Here is a 25,733-nt window from a genome sequence, read left to right as displayed (position 1 = left end):
ATAGTGCAGACTACGGACTACCCACGGAGCTTGGATACGGGTTTTTCGATCGGCGATACATGGATCACATACATACAATATCTCCCTATGAGCCTTTCACCTCTGAAAGTGTCCTTTCTTCTCAATGCCCGGGCATATGCATCCATTCAATGCATTCTTTTTGATATTGTACGAAAATATATGAAGACTAACCCAATCTCGACAAAAAAAGAAAAGCGTTATCGAATTTGAAGCGATGATTTAAGCGTACTTTCTTCTCTTATGATTTTTCAAACGTTCTTTGGTTTAGTGATTGATATCAAAAAGTCTCATAAATCTCCAAATTCTTCGAAACTCTCCCCTATGTTCTTTGCCACCCTCTAGCCGCTACTTACCATCTCAAAAACGAAAAACATTTTTCGCTCCTCTCACACTCGTTTGAGCTCTTTCAATACTCGAGACAGGCGCAAGAAATGGGAGAAATGAAAACGAAAAGGTATCAGATTTCGAGAGGACAACTTACAATGTGAACAATTGTACGCATGTTAAGGGAATTTTTTTTTTTTTTGTTTATTTAGAAAAAAACACATTTTATAATTTTAAGATAATGGTCAAAAGTCATTCATTGATACTAGAATTTGTTAGAAATACACCCCATGAGATATATTTCAACCTCTTTCGTCGCCTCTCGTCTAGTCCAATAAATATTTAAAAAGTACTTAATCACTTCATAAGTAAACATTTTGAGTTACACGAAATAACATCCTTATAGTCACTTTATCTTTTTTCATGAGCTATTTGATTTGTCTCTTTTTATATGTGATCATCAATATCCTTTCCCTTACTTTTACTTTATCCCATTATAAAAAAAGGTATCTAAATATAAAATACAATCTTTTTTTTTTTACACCAACTAAAAAAGCTAGTTTCACCTTTGAAACGTTACAATTTGTTCCATAGATGGTAAAGATGATTATTATATAAGTAAATTTGTGAAGAAAGTATAATTTGCTTGTTCATCCTGCTTCCATTATAATTTATTATCACTTTAGGAGCGATATACTAATATTGATGAATAATGAAAACTTTCTGTAAAAACACACACATTTAGAAATGAAATTTAACTATGACGCGAAATTTTCCTTACAAACATACTATCTATATTTTTTTTATATTCATTAGTACTATTTTATTATATGCTATTAAAAAGCCAAAAAGAAAAAAAAAGATAAAAATGAAGTTGACACCGCACTCAGTACGATAAGGGCCAAAAAACTATTAGATTTCACACAAGGTTACCAATTTGCTATGACTTTAGAACATATCTAGACATAAGTTGTAAGAGTTAAGTTCCCGTTCTTTTGGAATGTGAGAAATTAAAATGAACTGAAATGAGAAAAATTGAATTGTATATTAACTGAATTGAAAATAAGTCCAAAAGAAGATCGCTTAAGACGTGTGAAAAAGTAAGGTGCTACGGTCGTAATCAACAAGCTACTAGCTAGTACTACGGCAAGAATCAAACGGTAAAACAAACCACTATATGAAGAAGTCTGAAATGAGGTAAAGGGTCGATCAAGTCAAAAAAGGAAAGGCTACTGGCTATACATAGTCTTGGGGCCTGATGCTTTTGAAGATTGTGTGTGATCTATCATGTCTTTTTGCTTTTGCTTTAGATAACGTCAAACATGTTGTCAAATGATTGATTACACTTAAACTTCCATTAGCTTCACTTCACTACTTTACTTGAGCTCCGCTTCGTCCAACCATTTAAGTCTTCACAACACTCAACGTATTCACCTCTCTTTAGATACGTAACCATGTCACTTCAAATAAAAAATAACAAATTTCCTATTCATGTCACTTCAATGTGTACCAAATAATATTTAATTTAGTAGTTTGGTTTGTATCTCACAACTTTAAGGTTGTAGTATCAAACCCTATTAAAGACATTGGGGAGGATTTACTCTTACGGTCTTACCATTTCCCTACTCCCAAGGGCTTTGCCTGTAAACCCAGGACGAATTGACCTGTGCGAGATTGCGGTCCGATTAGAACGCATTCTCCTTATCTTTTTTTTATAAAATGTCACTTCAATAGATACCGAAAAAATTAATTTGGTAGTTTGTAGCAATAATTTTAATATCAATTGAAAAGTATAAATTCTCCTTTGCTGTATTCTTTAGTCTAAAATTGCCAAGAATTCAAAAAAAAAAATATATAACACGGTTCAAGCCTACAGTCCCGAGACAGACACAAAATTTGGAAATTTAAGGCCCGTCACTCACGAAATCCGGGCTCAAACCGACCCGCCATTGCCTTAATTCCTTTGTGAACAGGCCCAACCCAACCGATGTCCAGGTCTACATAAAAGTACTATTTTTCAACATTAAATTTTATTGTCATTGTGAATCAATTTTCTCATACTCAAGAGCCTAAAAGTTTGTAAGCTTCTTAGTCTGACTTCAAGTATGTTATTTTCAACATGTATCCAATCCTTATTTCAAAAAATAAAGCTTAGAATAGAATTGATAAAATCTAATACGTCTAAATAAATAAAAATAAGTTTTGACACGATCATAAATAATTATGCAACATCGACATTAACTTAAATAAGTTAAAAGCAAGCAATTTTTTTTTTTATAAGACCTGACCTTTTCATATGGGAAAACTAGTTTTTATAGGCACGCGATGCGTGCGAAAATACATAGAAAATTAATTTTTTTAGGGGATGTAGAAATTTTTTTTTTTTTTAATTATATCTAATAAATTAGGGATATTTGAATTGTTGATGGTTTTCGTTTTGTAATGTTTTTTTATTTTTTAAATTAATTAGGTAGTTTTTTTTTTATTTTTTATTATTTATTAAAGTGGGTAGTTAGAATAGAGATGTAATAAGGATAAAATGGGATTTCGAATATTTTGGTGTACTACCCCTCTTCCCATATAGAATAGAGATGATCAGGGAACTTCGTCCTTATGATTGGGCTTAGTAGTAATTTATAATTATTGGGCTTCCTCTCGAAAAGATGGGCTAATACCACATACTAGTATAGGTCCATTAAAAAAAAGAAAAAGGGAAAAAATAAACAGTTCCGCCTCAAATAAACCAACCGCAGCATATGAGATTCTCTCTCCTCCGCCGCCTCCACCACCACCAACCTCCAAAACTCTCAACCATGGCTACAATCACCACCCAAGTTGCGGCCCCACCACCACCACTAACAACGGCGGTAGAAGAAGAAAACTTCGACGACATACTTTGCTCTTCCGGGCCCACACAATTAGAGGAGAGAGATGAAAAGGTGGAGGATAAGGGGTGCTTATTGGGCCAGCCCAGTGGGTACTTGAGCGGGGAGGCCCGGATAGAGAGGGCTTGGGCTCACTGGAAAAACTTGGGTCGGCCCAAATTGATAGTTGCTCCAATGGTGGATTGTTCTGAGCTTCCATTTAGGATGCTTTGTCGCAAGTATGGAGCACAAGCTGCTTATACTCCAATGTTGCATTCTAGAATCTTCACTGAGACTGAGAAGTATCGCTCTATGGAGTTCACCACATGCCAGGTTTTTTTTCTCTCTCCTAATTTTTGTAGGGTTTTAGGGAATGGTCGAATGTTCCAATTAATTTTAGAAATTGTGAGTATTTTAGTACGATTTCTATTATGCATATATGGTAATCAATGTTATTAATTCTGTTTTGAGTAGAAAATATGAAGAATTGAGGTTTGAAATTAGACGAAACAAATCGGACGATGTTTTGGTTTACACATTAGTAGAAAATTTTGGGTCTGGAATTGTGAAGTTTGACCAATATAATGGAAATGGTGCATTTATTTGTGAACAGAGAAAGTAGGATGTTATACTAATGGAAATGATCTAGTGAAGTGGCTTGCCTATTGTGAAAGCTGATTGAATTTTACTATTGTTGTCCAGATTTATTTGTCTCATTACTAGTTTAAATTACACGTTTAGGCTCTGTTTGGTTGGGTCATCGAAAACAATTTATAATGGAAAACACAATTCTAAAATTAGTTTTTCGTTGTTTGGTTTCATGTAAGAAAAATGATGAAATGAAAGGAAATAAAAGGGAAAGTAAGGAGGTAGTGAGAGCAGTGTGCAAGAGGGATAAGGAAAATGGTTTTTCATTATCGGGAGAGCAATTTTACCACTAGGGAAAATGGTTTTACACTCCTTTGCAGATTAAACAATGTAAATTGAAAATAGATGAAAACAGTTTTCTTGGAAAATGTTTTACGCCCTACCAAACGGAGTCTTAATGTGACAGTTGAGAAGTCAGCGCTCCTGCACTGTTTATTTTGTTAAATTGGCAGCTGATATTTGGGTTCATATGTTGCTGATCTAGGGATATTAGCAGGCAAGATGTAACAAGTAACATATTTTAGATGAAAACAGTTTTCTAGGAAAATGTTTTACACCTTACCAAACGGAGCCTTAATGTGACAGTTGAGAAGTCAGCGCTCCTGCGCTGTGTATTTTGTTAAATTACCAGCTGATATTTGGGTTCATATATTGCTGACTAGGGATATTAGCAGGCAAGATGTAACAAGTAACATATTTTAGGTAAGTGACACATTTAAGTGATCTCCCCTCACCAGCAAGCGAAGTTGGAGCTGCATTGAGTGTCGTAGCTTTATACTTTATATAATTAGGCACTGCTACCATTGTCCATTTCGCATTTGAGGAATTAATATCGTTTCCCCAGTTTGAATCTAATCTCTCACGTGTAAATTTTTGGATCTCATTTAGGGGATGAACACATTCCAATTTTAGCATAGTATGCATGAACTTCTCTGTAGCTGGTGATGTTGCTGTTGGAGGCAGACAAGCTGCTGTTACATTACAATATGTGGAATTTTCGAATTATGTTGTGGTTTATGTAGATCATCCGTTAACCTCTATATATGCAAAACAACTGCGGAATCATAGACATCCTGTAATTCATGATCCAGATTGAGCTGGTATCTTTTCAAAGATCATCTCGATTTCTATGATGAAGTATCTTAGGGAATATAATTGATTAATTGGTATCAAGTTTCAGTTTCTTACTATTCATGATCTACATTTGATACACGCAGGAGGATCGACCATTGTTTGTCCAGTTCTGTGCAAATGATCCAGATGTTTTACTTGAGGCAGCTCGGAGGGTGGAACCATTTTGTGACTATGTTGATATCAATTTGGGGTAAGAGTTGTTGATTGACTGCTGCTTGGATTATGCTATAAAAATGAATGAACGATTATTTGGTATCTTGTACGCTTGTTTGAAAACATACATAAAGCATTTAAAACTAGTTCTTTCATTTTTTTGTTGAAAGTTCTACTTGATCAGCTCACAAGAAAGTGCACCACTTTTTTTTTTCAACTGTTATTTTACCATGGTTTCCGATGCGCATTTTAAGGGCTGTGACCATCAATATCTAAAATGTTGTTTTGGTCAACATTATGTAAAGCTTATATTTTGAAAACACACATTGAAACAGATCGGTTAAGACCATGCATGAGTGCATGACAATGTTTCAAACATCACATTATTAGAAAGTTGTGGTCAACATATTATTGAGGTAGTGTCGCGTACATGAAGCAATTTGTTACTACAAATATTGTGTCATGCGGAAGATAGATGCCCATCATAATCTGGTAGATTTTGCTATTTTGCCATCATAACTTCACCTTTTTTTTCAATTTAACTTCTGTATGGGCCTAATGTGCAGTTGTCCCCAGCGTATTGCTAGACGGGGTAATTATGGAGCCTTTTTGATGGATAAACTCCCTGTAGTGAAGTCTTTAGTGGAAAACTTAGCTCAAAACCTCCAGGTTCCTGTTTCTTGCAAAATCAGAATCTTCCCAAATTTACAGGATACCATAAACTATGCAAAAATGCTGGAGGAAGCTGGCTGCTCTCTTCTAGCTGTTCATGGTCGAACAAGAGATCAGAAAGACCAGAGGAAAATTAGGGCTGACTGGAGTGCAATTAGGGAGGTCAGAAATGCAGTCAGGATTCCAGTCCTTGCCAATGGGAACATTAGACACATAGACGATGTCCATAGCTGTTTGGAGGCAACGGGTGCAGAAGGGGTGCTCTCAGCTGATGCTCTCCTCGAAAACCCGGCTCTCTTTGCAGGTTTTCGTACCCCAGAATGGGTAGAAGAAGGTGAAAAAAATTGTAAAGATGGAAACATAGACCAGGCAGAACTGCTAGTTGAATATCTGAAACTATGTGAAAAGTACCCCGTGCCATGGAGAATAGTCCGAGCCCATGTACACAAGATGCTCGGAGAGTGGTTCCGATTGCAACCACAGGTGCGAGAGGACCTCAATGCACAATCTACGCTTACATTTGAGTTCCTTTATGGCTTGGTGGATAGGATTAGGGAGCTAGGCGTCAAGATTCCACTTTATATGAAAGACAGTAATAGTGATGAGGAAACAAATCCTGCAAATGGTGATATGCCCTCTAATATGTGATGCAAATTCGTTACAAAAGTTCGAGGTATGTATTTTTTTTATGAACACAATTCATCTTTATACGATGTAGCCTAAGATGATTAAAATGAAGAGGCTATTAGAGCAGGGGTAATAGGCCTTTTGTCTTCCCTATATTTGTGTGTAACATTAGTTTATAATCAGGTTTGGGAATACACATACATCAAATTTTCTAATCAAACAATTGATTGTATTCTTAAATGTTCAATCATAGAAGAATTTCTTTCTCAAAGTCCCACTTAATCTAACATTATTGATCTCACATCATTTCTGCATGTCACACTGAACTTTGAGAGATGAGCTTGGTCATGGTCTTGTGAGGTTGACTCTTGGTCAGAATAGGCTGGGTCTTAAGCATGCGATCCCATTCTTGACACTCATGTCAACCAACTTTGGAGCGGACGGGCCTTTCAAACTGAAGACACTGGAATAATGTGCCCAATGTGAGCCCAACTTTCCCCATGGCCATGCCTTATCTAGGGAAAGCTCTTAGGCTATGTTCTATTCACCTGAAAGTCTGAAATAAGGCGGTTCTGGTTTGGTCTGAATTTTTCTGGTCTATATGCTGTGGTGCCTTTTGTGTTCAGTTTTGAGTTAGCGGCAAATTTGATTCGGTTGGGTGATTTGATATCCGATTTCGGGTATAATGTGGCTCTTCATTCTTGGGGTCCTATCGAGTCTTTCGAGTTCGGTCAGTTTTGCTCGGTCTAAATGCTGCCATGCAAATGCAATGGCCAAAATGGAAAGTTTGGAATATGCTTTTCACTATGCCCATGCTGTTATGCATTTGCGCTACCTCTCTCTTCCATACTTCCACTCCTCATGAGTCATGACCCTTTTTTTTTCTCGGTTGTTGGGTATGCAGTATGCTGTTAAAGATTGCCCCATTTCTTGTTAAAGTAGTAATACGGTGAGGTATCTATCATCTCTTTCTGCTTTTCTTTTACCCACCAACATTAAGGACAAAAGAACTTATGTACTCAATATAAGTTATAACCCTTAAAGTAAATGAAGGGAAACAAGACAATGAGTTTAGGGGTGAGATTCACTAGAAAGTTTCATAACATGAGAATGAGACATGTGCAACTTGAAAGTAATAAAGTAGTTTATAGGTCCGGGTTATATTTTTTATTTATCAATATTGTATGCTAGAATGATAATATTAAATCTAATATGGTTTAGTTGTTATGACTCTAACATATAAGTCTGAAAGTCATACGATTAAATTTTTTACAACACATTTTCTTATTTTTTTTTTCCTGTATGCCAATTACTCGAAGTAATATCCTAAGAGAAAGCGTCATGTGACACTGTTCTTTTAGAATGTTTTTTGATATATTAGTTTAGACATGATTTTGTTTTTGTGCGGAAGGTAAATGAAAATTCTAGCATTTATGAAATGAAGTTGTATATGCTGAAAAAAATGCATAAAAAGTTGATCATCTTAGTAAATAAAGTAGTTCTATATGCACAATCAGTTCAAATTATATGAGAAAAAAAAAATCTTTATTGAGAACATTAAATAGTAATCCTTTCTAATTTTTACCCGATAAATAGTTTATTTTGGTTAAATTGTAACCATTTTTCTTTTTGATGGGGCTTATTTTTAAATAGATCACAATTTCAAGAAAAAAGATTACTATAGGATGATAAGATATATTAATACAAGATTATTATTTTACTAAGATGGATCATTATTCCATTGTCATCGCATCGTAATTTAACTCAAATTGTTTTTTTTTTCATATTCTTTTGTCAAGTCCAAATTGAGTCCTTAGTTATTGTTTCATCTAGGAGCTATTAAATTGATGCTTTTTAATTATGAGTTAGTTTGGATGTTACTCTCTCTGTTTCATTTTAATTGTTACACTTTGATATTTTACACTATTCACAAATTTCACTTTGACCATCATTTGTGATTTATACGCGGATGAAAATATAGTCATGTGGGATCTTGTTAGATTCATAATAACATGTATTTTATTAATATGTACTTTTTATAATTTTTACAAATACAAAACTAAAGATATATGTTCTCAAAGTTTTGCATTGACATGCGTAAAAAGTGTAAGTGTGTAGATTAAATGAAACGGATGAAGTAATTGACAAGAAATGAGCTACAAATTTTGATAAAATATCAACCTCAATTAATATATTATTCGGATTTTTGGTCAAATATTTCCCAAGTTTCTTCTTATTCATCAAATATCCTCAATATCTTGAGTAGAGTTACATTTTATATGATTTACCTTATTAAATAATTTGGGGCATCATACTAGTTACTCCCCTATTTCAAAATATAAGGCATTCATGCTTCACGAGAATTTGCTTTAACCACAAGCATCTCTCAAATACGATAACTAAAAATTATAAAAATTATACCGTTGGATTCGTCTTGAAAATTACTATAATAATATTATTTTTTAAATTTTTTTATCAACATAAATTAAGAGTAATTAACACTCAAAGTTCGACTTCAAATATCGTACGTGCCTTATTGTGAAACAGAGGAAGTAATAACTTAATAAAAGTAGGGTTACATTGATTTTTTGACTATCAAACCAGTTGAGTTTCCACCATCTTCAAACTTAAAAGTATTTCTTACTTTAGCAGTAAGATGATCTCCATATACAACTGCCTCAAATTTCTTTTCTCCGCCTGACTTCTCAACGCAAATGTCCAAGGGCTGAATGGTTGAATCGTAATTTGGCTGTTCAATTCATCACATCAAACTTCACTTAATTTTGAAACACATACAATCATACATAATAATATCATTCCCTTATTTTGAACGTACAACAAGAAAATTTTGGACAACCAAGGAAAAACATATAAATGTTCACATAAGAAGAATATATATATTTTTCCCTGTGTATTTATTTGTTTGTTACTACTTATGTTCTAAAGAAACTTTTTCATATATTCAGGACTTGTATAATCTACTGTATTCAAAATTATCTACCGTATGTTCAAAAGAACGTGATGTTGACAAAAAAAAAAAAATCATGCATATCTAAAAGAATATATACTTCATCCGTTTCGTTTTAAATACAACAAATGAATATTTTATATCTCAAAAATGAAACGGAGGAATACCATTACAAATATGTTAAAAGTCGTGCCTAAGGCAGTCTATGTGCCACGTGACACTTTTCTAACACTTTTCTCAAACTTGCAATGCATATACTTTATGTCCATGTGTAGTCTTCAATTAAAAAATATAAATATTGTGTAATTGCAATGTCTCGGACAAGTGACCTTTGAAAAGAAAAGTAAGAGTTTAACCATCAATACACCATAACTCTATGTCTAATGTTTGAAATAAAATATGATAAAGTCTTATAATAAATATACTTGACTAAGACTCTGTTCTTTTGGGCTGAATTTTAAAATGAAAAAAATAAGAGCTTAACCATCAATACACTAAGATTTTATGTCTAATGTTTGAAATAATATACAATAAAGTCTTATAATAAATATACATGATTAAGACTCTGTTCTTTTGTGCTCAATTAATAAAAATTCAATTCAATTCAGACAAATTCAATTCAATTTAGTTTATTTCAGCTCAGTTCAGTTAGTTTCCTCTAACAATTTTCATTCAGTTCATTTTAGTTCGGTTCTAACAAGTTCAATTCAGTTCATTTCAAAAGAACACAACCTGAAATGTATATATCTAACACTCTTATTACGTAACTAACAAGAGACCATTGATGTCATATTCTCTTACCACAATTCCTTTTAACATATTGTTTTCAAACTTAAACCTTTTTGTTTTTTTTACTTATCATGTCACGACGTAATTCCAATTTCTTAATGGACAAAAAATACGAAATATGGCAAAATAAATTATGAAATTTAAGAATAATAATATATTTATTTATTGCAATTGACCCAAGACATCGCCCGAGCCAAAATGCTAGTTATAAGATTAAAATGATGCTTGTTTTTTTTTGGATCCATATGAGCCACGAAGGGCAATACAAAGTACAAAGAAGGGGAGAGGGATGCAAACCTATGACCTATCGTTCACAACACCTCAATCCTAACTACTAGGCCAAGATATCCTTGGTATTAAAATGAGCAACTATGTATATTTCCATTCAAGATCGTGATAGTAGTCGTTAAATTGGTTTTGAAAAGTCTAATTAATAGTTATTGCCCAAAAGTAAGTTAATTGCAAAGATATCTATACTAATTTATTAAGAGGTGTGCCTAATAAATTATACTCCTCATGTGCGATTACCTAGCAAATTATATTAAGAGCTTTCTTCTTCAAATAGAATTTTATCACATGTGCGATTACCTAGCAATAGATCACATCAACAAAAAAAATAAATCCTTTTAAAAAAATAACAAAATAAATCCCTTAAACAAAACTAACAAAATAAATATTGATTAGCTAGATTCAAACCTATGGCATCTTGCTATTCAATATAATGCATTTATCATCTAGCCAACTTCTTTTGATGCTTCAAATGTCAGCATAATTTTATGTGTTAAATGTTGAGTGAATGAGTTCACTCTTCTTCCTACAGCTTTAATAATTGAAGATTTAATTATTATTTTTCTCGTGAGTAGAGAAAAAGACATGAAATGTGAAAAAAAACCTAGTATCATCCATGAACAACCGTCTCAACTCCCGGATCCCAAGCAATACTTTCGGGAAATATTAAGCTTAGCTTGAAGAGGGATGAAAAAAATTAGGTTCATATTTACCATTTACTTTATTATATGCATAACTACGAGCCATGTAAATATGTAATGCTCCTTTCATTTTCATACGTTTTCTTTTAATGGATCGGTTTTGACCAGAAGAAAAATACTGGAAAATTACTAACCTCATAAAAATAGACGACGGAAACACGATAATTCGGAGTCATGTTGGTCACTTGATGTGGAGTAGACTCATATAATCCATTGGACAAAATCTACATATATACTTCATGATTAAACTTCATTATAACTAATAATACAACATGTTATCACCACTACTCCACTAGCTAAAGCTAATAGCTTAAGCCTTAAGGGGTTGGGCAAATACCTTTAGCATATCTCCGATGTTACACATGAATGTGCCAGGAATTGGAGGAGCCCATATCCATTCACCCAAGCGGTTTTTAACCTTGAACAATAGTTGAGGTGAATCAAGAATAGGCAACACCCGAATATGACAAAAACAATTGTGTCTTAAATTGACATGGATGTGCCTAGAGTATAGTACAACCGTTCACAAGTGTATGCATCATATACTTTGAACATGAGCGTACTTGAATTTTTTCGAAACAGAAACTCGATTTTCTTCGGTATAAGAGTCAAAATTTGAATATTAGACATACGAAGTATAATTGTTTTTAGTTGCAAATTTTGATTGGTTTAGTTTCTGTCACTTAAGTCTCTCACCATTCAATTTGTTTTTTTTTTTTTTTTCAAAGTTAAATTTTATGAACAAAATAGAAATTTTATTGAATTTACTTATGATTTCTAATATTATAATTTTTTAGTTGATTTTTGAATTAAGTACAATACTTTATAAATTGTAAAGAAAGTGAACACTTTGATTTCAAGTCAATTTTTTCATAGGTTATAGTTTGTAAGTGAATTTTTAATTTAGAAAGGGAAGGAGGCCAAAAAAAGACATTTCAAAAGAGGACACCATTGCTCCCCCTTCCCTTATATAATAAAAATGTATATGAACATGAGTGTATGAGTGGAAATGTGAGATTGTGTAAATTTAATACTTAGGTGTAGGTTGCATATTGTAGTATTTTTTATGTGAGCTTTTTTTTTTTAAAAAAAAACATATGGAATATTAGATACAACATTTTATTGTCTAGATACTGCTATCAAAAGATTAGAACAAAATAAACAAATAAAATTACCTGCAATGCATTTATATTCTCATCTTGATTAAGTAACGTGAGAATACCTGTTGAGAACATTTGGACATCATTACACACTATCACAACATAAAACCAAAAGTTCATAGCATCTCAAAATGTGAACTTACCGTAATCTGTGTGGATTCCACTAGAGCACGTACAAAATCGAGCATGAAAACACAAGGAGAGCATTAATTTTTTAAAAACTTGAGAAGGTAAGCATTATTATTTAAAACATAAAGGAGCAAAAAAAGAGAGAAATTTCCTCAGATACCCTTAAGGTTTGACGTAATTCCCACATTATCCGTCACATTTGTAGAATTCGTCATATACTTCCAAACTTTGTGTTTGGGCTCAAAATACCCTTATTATACATCGAAATTCAAGTGCATTAATTTCCTAAAGTATCCTTAAAACTTAAACTTTAAACTTCAAAATTCAATAAGGGTATTTTGAAAATTAAGCCAAACCTCAAAGATATCCCAGGAAATTTGCATGCAAGACAACAACAATGGTAAGTTGTCAATAATGCTTGGGCAGCTACCATTTTAGAGTTAATAGTTTGGGATAATTCTCCTAGCATACACAATGGTTGATCCAAAATTTTGGATCATCAACTATTTTAATATTACCTCTCTCTTCCACCTCATTTATGATCTATCATTAGTTTTTATGCTTTTTTTACCTACAATGGATGATCTACAATTTAGGCTTTTTAACCATTGATTTGCTTTTCTTAATGCCATTAAATTGTTGCCAACTCATCATACATGGAGCCTACCAATTATTCTCTTTCATGAGCTTTTACTATGATCCAACAATGATCAGATCATTACAATGATCTAATCATCCTTCTCTCTCCTCTTTTTTTTTTCTCTCTCCTAATTCTTTATAATATTTTTCTACCTCTCTTCTCATGATCTAGCTTGTAGATCATCCAATGGGATTATGACTTATTAGATTGTCCTATCACATGTGGTTATCACTTACCTTCCCACGTGATTTTTTGTTATGTTAAGGGCATTCGCGTTCGAGATTCCAGGGTAGCCATTCATCCGGATGCTCCAAAATGGATCGCCTGCTATATCTCCTTCTAATGAATTAGCCGACCCAGTCAAGGCCAATGCAATACCTCTCATGATAGTTTTGGACAGTTCTGTTATCAACCAAGCAAGATAGTCTTAATAGATGAAACATAGATACTTCATCCGTTTCGTTTTAAATGCAACAAATGGGTATTATTTGTGAGATGAAATATTTATTTGTTGCATTTAAAACGAAACGGAGGAAGTATATTTTTATTTTGGCCTAGCAAGTAAAGCTAAGAGGTAAACATTATACTTGTGCAAAGTCCTATGTATTCCTCCATCACCAATTTGAAGTGTTGAGGATTCGACGGCCTGCAATATTGGGAAAAATTCGTTATTTTACAAAATTCTAACAAACTAATCAAGGGGAAGAAAGAGAGACAATGATTTAACAAACAAACATGAAGAAAGAAAGTTATCTATACGTAGTGAAAAGATTATACTTCCTCCGTTTCTTTTTAGATGTTACACTTTCTATTTTAGTAAGTTTTAAATTAGATGTTACACTTTTATTTTGGGTAATAACTTCTCTCATCTCCAAAAATTACCTAGGAGTCCGTATTTTGAAAAGTGTAACATCTAATAAAAAACGGAGGAAGTAATTCTTTCTTTTCATTTTAGTCCGTTTCATAAAATTCTTCCTTATGTTGATTTATTCCATTTTCGGCAAACTTATCCCCCTCTTTTTCTACCTCTTACCCCCACCACATGGGTCTAATAATTTGGGGTATCGACATATCACGCTGGAAACAGATGCTCTCGGAGTTGCGAGGAAAGTGCAGAGGTATGATCAATGATGGGCGCAGGACCTATGCTGATTTGCTTGTTGTTGGACGTTGGAAATTCGTCCTTGTCTAGTTGCCTTCTCTTCGTCCTTGTCATTGTATTTTAGGAAGATGGGGATTGGGGAATACATCTCGTCTCTTTTTTTCTATTTTTTTTTGGATAAGGAAAAATATTGACAACTGACAAGTTGGTGAAGCAAACGGGATCTCAACTTGGGAAGGGTAAAAATTGATCTCAATTGGGGGAGTATGATGCTCTAATTACTGAACTATTGCTCATTCTCACTATAGCTGGTCTTATGCCTTATGGCTAGAGTGTCCGTTTATATATATATACGTACAATAACAGCGTGTTTGGTTCATTTTTAGTAAAGGAAAGGAAGAGAAGAGAAAGAAAGGGAAGAAAAGAGAAAAAAAACCTTAACTTTCCATGTTTGGCATAAATTTTTTCTTTCCTCTCAAATTCTCCCACTTTTTGGAAGGAAAGGAAAGTGAAATTTTATTAAAGAGTTTTTCCTAGGGATGGCAGTGGGGCGGGTTAAGTAGGAGACCCGTCCCATCCCCGCCCAATTGGGGCGGGGATGGGTCTAGGTTTGGCGGGGATGGGGCGGGGACGGGGATTAAATTGTACCTGCAATGGGTGGTGGAGCGGGTGTGGATTTTATGTTATACCCATCCCATCCCATCCTGCCCTGCCCCACCCTCGCCCACCCCACCCCCGCCCCGCGTATTTATTATTAAAATTCTAATTATATACATATATTACTAATGTATTTGACAACACTTTTGAAATGTAATAAAACATTTGCCTTTGTTAATGTATTTTAACTTTTCTTTTAATATATTATATTGTGATTTTGTAAAGTAGACAACTATAATGGGATTGTGGCAGATTTTTTGGTGGATTTTTTGTGGGGATGAAATGGGTACGACGCGGGTGCGGGGGTGGGTCTAGAATTTCCCCCTGCAATGGGTGGTGGGGCGGAAATGGGGATAGAATCTTCCCCTGCAATGGGTGGTGGGGCGGGGATGGGGATGAGAATTCAATGCGGGTGCGGGTGTGGGGTACCATCCTCCGCACCCGCCCCTCCCAATTGCCATCCCTAGTTTTTCCTTCCAATTCCTCCCATTTTCTTTTACTTATTTTTTTTAATGAACCAAACATTGAAAAGTGACAAATTTCCTTCCATTTTCTTTCTTTTTCTTCCAAATCCTTTCTACCAAACAAGCTATAAATGTATTTTTGTTAATAATTTTTCCCTAAAAACTTTTATCCTTGGCAAAAGTTGATTTAAATTGACAATACACTCTCTTCCCACGTTTTCAACTCCAAAAAGAACAAGTAGTACCCATTTATCTAAAACTTTCTCTCTCATATCCAAAACTCAAAGGTTGAAAATTTGACTTTCTTATCAGAGATAGTGTTTTTGGTACTTTTTACAACACAGATTGGTATATCCCACAAAAAAAATTTAGTGAGGTATATCCCAAAAAAAAAAAAAATAGTAAGGTATATCCCACGAAATGCTCTATTACCTTATTATACTCCCGCAAAAAGCTCTAATTTTCTATTTGTATCATACACCATATCACTCAACTCTTCAAATTTATCGTTTTAAAAATGAAAAGAAGAATAAGACTCAACATATATTTTTTATCCATATGATTCTCAAAGGCATAACAAAAAAAGGAAAAGGGAGATTCGAACCTACGTTCACAACACCTCAATTTTAACCACTAAACCAACATATGCTTAATAAAAATCAACATATATGAGTATATGACACATACCATAAGTTGGAACCTTCCATTTGTTTTCCCATTTTTCCATACATCCCTTGTTTATATTCTCTGTAACACTGGATAGGAAGAAGTAAATAAAATCACAATAATTATATTAGTTAACGGCAAGACTCACACTAAATTGTCAGAATTTAAGAACTAGTGTGATCGACTTACATCAATGGCTTCCTGCATATCACGAACACCGTTGGTAAAATTTTCTCCAACTTCCTGATAACCTCTGCATTTATTCAAGTCACAACTTTTAGTTTAATGGTAATCGGCAGAGTCAGTGCCTTTCAGCGAGTATTGAGTTGGGTTAACACTGGGCTAGCTTGTGAATCGTCAGATGGGGTAGGAGCCCTGGACAATCGAACCAATCGGATCTTATTTGGACCGGATCAATTAAGATTTGATCGTTTTCCGATTAATTATATTTGAATCGGGCCGGACCATTGTACTTTGGGACCGGACCGAGTTTCGGATTATGATTCAAATCATCATCGGATTGAGATGCTTTTTGGACCGAGTGGTTGTAGGATAGTTTCAGACTAGGTTAAACGATCATTAATATTGCGAGCTTTTTTTCTTACTTCGGATTTCATATGTAAATAAATTTATTCTATTTACAATACGTAATTACAATCAATGAATTTATTGTACTTGCGTTGATATAAGATTTATTTATATAGAAATTTAGGCTCATAATAGAAGTACAAGCTAATTAAGTCTAGCTACTAGCAACAAAATTGTGGAACATCTAAGCAATAACATGTACTATCTTTATTCTTAAGTCTTTTATGATAATATTTTCTAAAAAAAGAGTGTACTTCTAATAAAGCATAATTGAAGCTAATAATTTCAAATTGCTTTTAAATGGAATTGAGTTTGGATCAGATTGATTACGGTAGATTGTTTCGAACCGGTTTCAGATCGGACCATATCGTTTCAAATTCAGATCAAATTTCAGACAGTCTGTTTTGGACCCAAGTCACACCACGAATCGAATTTTTCAGATCAGATTTTTGGATCAGGATCAACTTTGTTAGATCTAAGTAGGACAAAATACTCTGATCTAGACCAATAGCACATTGATATCTTAAGAATATACCATCTTCATTACTTTTTGAGTAACTCAGAGACAAAGTGGAGAAAAATCAAGAAGCTTTTTTTTAAAAAAAAACAAAAATCGATTTTGTGCTATGAGTCACTTATTGTGACATTGAATTTCCAGATAAGTAAAATAGGTCATGTAAAAGAAATGATGGAAGTATTATGGAATAATAAAGAATTCAAATATAACTTTAGAGAAAGGTAAATTGATATATTAATTTTTTTGATGGGTAATGAGAAGGACCATGTCTAGACCTCAACCCGCACAGTGCTCTTATGTATTTGCGGGCCAAGCACTTGAGAGTAGAGGGGGAAAGTTAAAGGGATCCTTACCCCCAAGTACTATAGTTTGAAAAGATTCGATTTTGTGACCTTAAGGTTATAAGTAGAATATCCAACCAACTACATCAAGCAAGCTTGATACTGATATACAAATATGAGATAGGTAAAACACCACAAGTAAAAAGTCCTCGTAAGAATTTTGTTGTCATATTTTTAAAATTTTAGAGAATGTACACATGTGAGTTTATAGTGCTTGGTGTCTCATATTGGAGTACTAGGAGGAGGATTAACATTGGAGTAGGTGTCCCACAAGTAAGTCATATAGTCACTTTATCTATTGCTAATTGATTTTTAGATGAAATCTCAAACGAATTTGTATGTAATCATACTCTCTACTAATGAAAAGTTGTGTGGGCAAGTCTATTGAAAATTTGTCATGTGGTATCAAAGTGGAAAATTTTGGCTCACTATTAGTGCCTTTAATTTTTGAAGAATCCAAGATGGACAAAATTTGAAGATGTCTTTGAAACATGAAAATAAACCCAACAGGATTAAGGCTATGTTTAGTTCATTTGAATTTTTTTGATCTGAACTTATCTGAACTTATTTTTTCTAATCTGATCTGAACTGAACTGATCTGATCTGATCTGATTTACAAGATCTTATCTTTTATAAAATATATTATTACTATTATATTATTACTTTGTAATTCATTATTTTTGCAATACATTATAAGATCTTATTTATATTATTACTTTTATTATCATTTTATTTACTATTACAACTTTTACACAACTTTTATTATTATTAATAATTATTATTATTATCATTATTACAATAACAACAACAATAATTATAATCATAACAATAATAATTATTACTAAAAATAATTACATAGTCCAAGTCATTAATTTATAAGAGCGCTTATACAATGTTTCACACTTTGCCTTAAAAAAAATGTTTCACACTTGAGAAGTCGGCATACTTAACTCTTTTTTTTTCTTCCATATAAAATAAGATAAGATATACAAACAACTATGACTTATGCAAGAAAGAAATAAATAGCGTGCAACTTCAAATAGCTAGAGAGATTTGGAGTTCGGTAGGAAGAGGTATACCGAATCTAAATTTATAAGTTGTATCTCGCACTTAGCTTATTTTGAAATGTAATCCGAACTTAGTAGTTCCGTTGTCATGAATTTGAGCTATCATATTTTATATATTTCTTATTTCTGCGTCAATCTTATGTTCTTAACACGTGGTTTTTAATTTTTTATTTTTTAACAACAAAATAACTTAAAATAATAGTAACAATGACATTTATAATGATAACAACAAGATTAATAATAATTACCAATATTAATAATTAATAAGTACAACAACAACAATAATAATCCTTTTGAACAAATGTACTATGTTTCCTAAAGATTTTCCTTGTTACTGTTTCTACACCCTATATCACTTTAACATACACTATATCATTTTAATATACACTATATCATTATAACATACACACTATATCACTTTAACACACCATATATCACTTTAACATATAATATATCACTTTAACATACACTATATCATTGTAACTTATACTATATCATTTTAACACACATTATATCACTTTAACACATCCTATATCACTTTAACATACACTATATCATTGTAACATACACTATATCATTTTAACACACACTATATCACTACTTTAACATACACTATATCATTATAACATAAACTATATCACTTTAACATACACTATATCACTGTAACATACTCCCTCTGTTTTTTTTATCTTTCTCACTTAGAATTTTGACACTATTCATGCATAGAGAGAATCTTCTCAGATGTTCTCAATTTATAAGAAAAAACATAGTCATGTGGGGTCTTGTTTGATTCGTCTCAATTAGTACTTTATTAAAATTCAATCGTTATAATTTTTACTAATATATAATGAAAGATATTTAAGTTTTAAAACGTGCATTGGCAAACGTGCAAAGTCAAAGTAGGGATGATAAAAAAAACAGAGGGAGTACACTATATCATTTTAACATATACTATATCACTGTAACATACACTATATCATTTTAATATACACTATATCATTTTAACATACATTATATCATATCAATATACACTATCATAAACTCACGTGATATGGATCGGGTGCACACTAATTAGTGTGCACCGGGTTCATATTAGTTTTTTTAAATAATAATACTCCCTTTGTATTTTTTTCCTTTCTCACTTAGAATCTTGACACTATTCACAATTAGAGAGAATCGTTTAGATTTTTCTCAATATATAAGAAAAAATATAGTCATGTGGGGTCTTGTTTGATTCGTCTCAATGAGTATTTTATTAATATTCAATTATTATAATTTTTACTAATATGTAATGAAAGATATTTAATAGTAATAATGATGAGTTTCCAAATATAAGCATAATCTAATCTGATTTGGTTTAAACTTATTTTTTCTGATCTAATCTGATATAATTAGATCTGAAATAAGCAAAAATAAAATAAACTGAACATAGCCTAGTTGCCTGAAAAAGCGCTCCTTTGACCTTTTATAAGTTAGAAGGCCAAACGAACATATTGTAAGTTTGTAATTTGAAATGTCTACTAGACTATTGCTAATCTAATTTAGAGTGAAATGTCAAATTGTATGTGGTAACTTATCTATTTAGGATTATGTTGGATTGCAACAGTTTCAGTTTGACTTAAACCTTATACATCTTAGATCATATTAATGAAATGTGGAAGTGAAACTTATAGCCAAAATAAATCCTAAAAGCGAATTAAGAATTGGATAAGTCATACTACCTCTGTTTCCTAAATATCTTCCTTGTTACTGTTACTACATATACCAATGAGGAATTAATTTGTGTGGGGTGGGTAAAGTAGGAGAGAGAAAGAGGTTAAGATAAATAAACAAATAAAAAGAGGTTAAAATAGGAGACATAAAGAGACTAAAATTGAATTAATAATGTAATGGGGGACCATATAATAGGGATATGAGAGGGTAAAAAGGGAAAAAAATTCAAAATAAAGAATAAAGTAAAAGAGGGAAGATCTTTTGAAAACGCACTTAAACGGAAAGAGGGAAGATCTTTAGGGGACGGAGGGAGTATTATTAATACTATATTATTTTTATTTTTCGGAAAACAAATTTGAAATTTTAATCGATAACGACACTTATCGAGTTTCATTGTATATGTATTAATTAAGTTTAATCTTTACCGTATAGGAGATGACCAATAGTAGAGTTTGTCTTGTAAGAGATTGCCTACTTTTAAATTAAAATTAGGCAATACTAAACCCTATATTAAAGCTCAATAGTGACTAGATTAATTTATTTCGATCACTAGTTTAATCCATTTAGTTACTAGGTCTACTTTTATATTAAAATTATACCGTCTCTTTTAATAATTTTTGTTAATAGTAATAACATATCTTTCCACAAAGAAAAAGGTTTATAAAATTTAAGAGTAAGAAAATAACCTATATCCAGTCGCCGCAGAAATTTTTATCTTGAGTTTTTCTTCATGAGGAAGCTCAAAGAACTTGTGCGACATATCTCTGACTTCATTTAAAAGGGGGATAGGGATCCCATGACCTTTCTATAATTAAAAAAAAACAGAGCTTGTATTAATACTAGAAAACAAAAGACCATAAATATAGTACTATGGAAAACAAAAGCAAAAGTTTAATAGGTAAGATTTTTTTGTTAGCTAATTGAACAAGATATTCCCTCCATTTCATATACATATCTCCAGTGCAAAATTTTAATCATTAGTATTTTTATTTTTTACCCACTTAAAACAATTATTATGGAAAATAAAAGTTCAATAAATATATATTGACACTAGCAAAAATACACATATGAACTTACATTTTTGAAACAAGTTACAATAAAATAAAGGAGAAATTCACAAGAGAAGTCCAACTATTACCCATTTTCTTGTATAAGTCCCAACTATAGATTATTTCTTATAGGTCTCAAGTTTATCATCTTGTGATTTTATAAGTCATAAATTACTTATACACAGTTTAAAAAGTAAGATTTTTAAATGTTACCCCATTTTATAGGTCTCCGTCACTTGCTGAAAGTAGAGACGTTAGTGGGTAATGGATCCTACCCGGATCCGTCATCCGTGGATCCAGATCCATTTTTGATTGATCTGGATCCTCAAATTTTGGACCCTATGGATCCGGGTAGAATCTGGATCCTCCTTGAAAAAAAAGATTTGGACCGGGTCTTAAATTATTACCCAGATCTAGATCCGTTTACCCATTTTTACAATATTAGTATAATTTAATAGTATATTTTGATAATATTATAACATTAGTTAGTGCATGTAAAACAGATTTTCGCTTGAATTTCGGATTATTAATTTAATTAATGTGTGATTTTTGTGCGAATTTACAGGATAATTAAGTTCGAAAATTGGGTTGATAACTAATCTACAATTTGATAATTGAATACTTGTAAGTAGTTGCAATAGTTGTTTTTCAAAAATTAAATGTATTTTTTGGTTGATATTAGATAACTTCATCATTTAAAATCTTTAACTATTGTAAAAATTAGGTTGGTTTGAAGACAATAAGCAAGGATCCATTTAGGACCCGGATCCATACGGATCTGGATCTGGATCTGGATCCTCATTTTTATTACCCAGTGGATTCATATAGGATATGGATCCTTGCCTAGAAAACGGATTTGGATCTGAATTCTAGAGAACCCTGTCCAGATCCTACCCATTGTCATCTCTAGGTGAAAGTGTTCGAAGATGGTAAACATTTAAAAATCTTATCTTTTAGACTAGTTAAAATAAATGATTCAAAACCTATAAAAATTACAAGATGATAAACTTGAATAATGTAAGTTAGTAATTCATAATTAAGACTTATAAAACAAAATGAGTAATAGTTGGATCCTCCTGCTGAATTTTTCCTAAATTAACATAAAACTACCCAAGTGACCGGCTAATAACGAACGATCTTATACTTTTGCAATTGCAATGATATTATCATGGAATAGTTTACCACATAAAAAAAGCCGATCTGTCTACAAGCTTTATCCAATTCTCTGACAACTTCGCGCACACCATCATCCCCCGCCATATTTGTATCGTCAGATTTTCGCACCAAAGCGCTAATATCTGCAATATGTCGGACACATGAAAGAACTAAGCAATTCACATTTTGATGACACTTTCACGTAAAATATCTTTTTAAGGCTATGTTTTAATTTGTCTAAAATTATCTGATCTAAACTTATCTGATCTAAATTTATTTTTTCTGATATGCTCTAATCTGATCTGATTTGAACTGATTTGAACTGATCTGATCTGATTACAAGATTTTATCTTTTAGATTTTTTCCAATATATAAGAAAAAAATATAATCATGTGGAGTCTTATTTGATTCGTCTCAGTGACTACTTTATTAATATTCAATTATTATAATTTTTACTAATATATAATAAAAGATATTTAATAGACTAATGATTTTTAGATATAAGCATGATCTGATTTGATCTGAACTTGTTTTTTCTGATCTGATCTGAACTTGTTTTTTCTGATCTGATCTGATTAGATCCGAAACAAGCAAAAATAAGGTGAACTAAACATAACCTAAGTTTTTGATCATATACCACTAAGGCACTACCATGCTATCGAGGTTACCATTAGTTACGACCCGACACTAAAACTACCTTGTCAAACCTTAAATAATTTATTTAGTAAGTAAAATTTACCATATTTCTTCTGTTTATTTTTGTTTTTCCTATTTAAAATCAAAGGAAAAATCAATGAGGCGCTGTTTGTGAAAGTGAATAACTGAGGCTATGTTTAATTCACCTGAAATTTTCTGATCTGAATTTATCTGATCTGATCTAATCTGATCTGAACTGATCTGATTACAAAATCTTATCTTTTAGATTTTTCTCAATATATAAGAAAAAATATAATCATGTGGGGTCTTGTTTGATTCGTCTCAATGAGTACTTTATTAATATTCAATTATTATAATTTTTACTAATATGTAATGAAAGATATAATGATTTTTAAATATAAGCATGAACTGAACTGATCTGATCCGAACTTATTTTTTCTGATCTGATTAGATCTGAAATAAAAAAAATAAGGTAAACTGAACATAACCTGAATATCATTGTATTTGTATACTCCATGTAAAATGTTATGACTACAATTTGCTTTTGATAAGTAAAAGAGCGAAAAGTGTAATAAATTTAGGAAAAATGAAGATTTAATGAGTTACTTTTAAAACAAATAGTAGGAAAAACGGGTAAGCAGTAACTTCGATGAGACAAAAATAGAATAGATCTATAGTAAGAATAACCTTTTGAACTTATCGTAAAAAATGCAAATAGATAAAAAAGAAATACGAGTATAAGATAAACATAACTAAACTACACCCTGATGATGGAATTTATATCAAACATCAAAAAAATATTTGCACTATAAGAATTAAGAACTAAGAAGTGTTATCGAAGCTTGAGATTGAATTAGTAATTAAATACAGTGACTGATCGAGAGAAGATTAATGAGTAAATGTACCTATAACAGGAATATTTCTAAAATCGGTGGCTGATACGTTCATGATAACAGAGAAAAGAAAACAAATCGCAAAATTTATTTTATATTGTTTTGTTTTTGTATGAGAGAGAAGTAGAGAAAACTTGTTCATACTCCATTACGATTTTTGAGCTACTTTTATAGCTCGCATGATCGCATCACATGATGGTTCCTACCGTAGAGAAATAATAAGAGCAAATAATGATGCTTACGTATGAGAAGAAGGGAAAACTTCTTTTAATACGTTAGAATATGTATACAAGTTGCACGCAATTTTTTTTTTATTAGGAAATTACGTTAGCTCAAGAACTAACTCCTACAAGGCTACTAACCTGTAGGAAACACCAATACATTGGCGGGTAAGGCATGCATAACATGTTAAGGAAATACCCCAGCATAATGCTAGGAGTAAGGATCGAACCCCTGACCTCAAGGGCCAAAGGGGAAGCGCTCAACTCACTTCAGCTAACTCCTATCCTTGCTCTTTTACTCTTCATATTTGCGTGCAACGTGTAAGGATAAGAGTTAGCTCAAGTGGGTAGAACGTTCCCCCTTTCCTCCTGAAGTCAGGGGTTTGATCCTTACTCCCAACATTATGTTGGGGTATTTCCTTAGCATACTATACATGCCTTACCAGCTGATGTGTTGATGTTTCCTATAGACTAGTAGCCTTGTAAGGGTTACCTCTTGGGCTGACTTAATTTCTTAATAAAAAAAATGAAGAGTAAAAGAGCACATGCTGTCAATATTATGCTTGCTTAAACCAAATTTATGGAGGTAGCAGGTAGGTGTGACCGTGTGACTTGTGAGGGAGTGAAGAAATATGAAACTCTAAATCAAAGTGAAAATAAAACGCCTAATCTTTTACACATATCCTCAAAAACTAACTCCTCAATCCCCTCCAGCGCTTCCTCCATATGACATGGATTCTCTGTAGCAATTTAGCAAATCACGCAAATCTGATATGATAGCTAATATTTCACCTAATCAATATTTGCAAATCTTTTTTTTTTTTTTTTTTTTTTTTTTTTTTTTTTTTGGACATCGGGAAAACGTACAAGAACAGAAACAAAACAAAGTTAAACAACTACAGGGTGGCCATTGGTATATGTCCTAGGCGTACATGATTGGCCAGATCATGTGCCCTCTGCACCTGTTGCCGATTAGTTTTTATAATCCGACACCATTGGAGTTGTTGTCCCAGGAGTCGAATGTCGTTGAGAGTCCAGGCAATTGAAATAGGTTGGGTGGTTTTATGAAGTAAACTCCGGACCAGGACTTCGGAGTCCGTGTAGATCAAGATTTGACAATAATCACGAGCTTGAGCCCAAAGCAAAGCCTCCAGACAAGCCCGTGCTTCAGCCACCAGGACTGACTCAGCAAATCTTTTTTTTGAAAGGAATATTTGCAAATCTGATTATGTGTAAAATTAGCAAATAGCAATCTAAGTACTTTATATTTTCCCACCTAAGCTTTCTAAAATTAAATCCATCATGGTTCTCGTGATCACAAGTCACACATATTACATGATTATTTATGAATTAATTGAATCGTAATCCACGGACCGTGGAGCATACTTTCAAGAATATATATATTCTACTATCCTAGTGAATCATGATTATCTGAAAATTTCAAACAATCAATCTATTTGTTATCCCCAGCTTCCTTCGCCTCCTTCCAAGATTTCTTAGCATAGCTGCAGGTGGCAGCAGTCAT

The 25,733-nt window shown here is 32.5% G+C and overlaps 2 protein-coding genes across 3 annotated transcripts; one reads left to right on the top strand and one right to left on the bottom strand.

The window, feature by feature from the left end:
- Positions 1-2,946: 2,946 nt before the first annotated feature.
- Positions 2,947-6,714, top strand: LOC104894874 (uncharacterized). Its single transcript, XM_010681223.3, has 3 exons — positions 2,947-3,542; positions 5,075-5,181; positions 5,711-6,714. The coding sequence occupies exons 1-3, from the start codon at positions 3,102-3,104 to the stop codon at positions 6,462-6,464; spliced, it is 1,302 nt and encodes a 433-aa protein (XP_010679525.1). The 5' UTR covers positions 2,947-3,101; the 3' UTR covers positions 6,465-6,714.
- Positions 6,715-8,871: 2,157 nt separating this feature from the next.
- Positions 8,872-24,187, bottom strand: LOC104894873 (probable 2-oxoglutarate-dependent dioxygenase At3g50210). Of its 2 annotated transcripts, XM_010681222.4 has the most exons (12): positions 24,000-24,184; positions 22,465-22,580; positions 20,920-21,038; positions 16,197-16,260; positions 16,029-16,096; positions 13,706-13,764; positions 13,355-13,520; positions 12,493-12,512; positions 12,365-12,411; positions 11,527-11,607; positions 11,324-11,413; positions 8,872-9,192 (listed from the first exon to the last, which is right to left on the bottom strand). In XM_010681222.4, the coding sequence occupies exons 1-12, from the start codon at positions 24,127-24,129 to the stop codon at positions 9,019-9,021; spliced, it is 1,134 nt and encodes a 377-aa protein (XP_010679524.2). In that variant the 5' UTR covers positions 24,130-24,184; the 3' UTR covers positions 8,872-9,018. The 2 variants fall into 2 exon arrangements, with proteins under 2 accessions (XP_010679524.2, XP_048502233.1); XM_048646276.2 differs by lacking the exons at positions 16,029-16,096; positions 16,197-16,260 and having other exon boundaries at positions 24,000-24,187.
- Between the last annotated feature and the right edge of the window lie 1,546 nt (positions 24,188-25,733).

The sequence above is a fragment of the Beta vulgaris genome, chromosome 6 (assembly GCF_026745355.1).
Source record: "Beta vulgaris subsp. vulgaris cultivar EL10 chromosome 6, EL10.2, whole genome shotgun sequence".
In the NCBI taxonomy this organism is placed as follows: Eukaryota; Viridiplantae; Streptophyta; class Magnoliopsida; order Caryophyllales; family Amaranthaceae; genus Beta; species Beta vulgaris.
Note: the sequence above shows the minus strand (reverse complement) of the source record. Positions and strands in the feature narration are given on the sequence as shown.

Coding starts and splice junctions, on each gene's coding strand:
- LOC104894874 (XM_010681223.3), top strand. CDS start 3,102: ATGAGATTCTCTCTCCTCCGCCGCCTCCACCACCACCAACCTCCAAAA. Junction 3,543..5,074: donor TGGAGTTCACCACATGCCAG/GTTTTTTTTCTC, acceptor TGATACACGCAG/GAGGATCGACCATTGTTTGT. Junction 5,182..5,710: donor TATGTTGATATCAATTTGGG/GTAAGAGTTGTT, acceptor CCTAATGTGCAG/TTGTCCCCAGCGTATTGCTA.
- LOC104894873 (XM_010681222.4), bottom strand. CDS start 24,129: ATGAACAAGTTTTCTCTACTTCTCTCTCATACAAAAACAAAACAATAT. Junction 16,097..16,196: donor ATATGCAGGAAGCCATTGAT/GTAAGTCGATCA, acceptor CTTCCTATCCAG/TGTTACAGAGAATATAAACA. Junction 12,513..13,354: donor ACAAAAAATCACGTGGGAAG/GTAAGTGATAAC, acceptor TACGTGCTCTAG/TGGAATCCACACAGATTACG.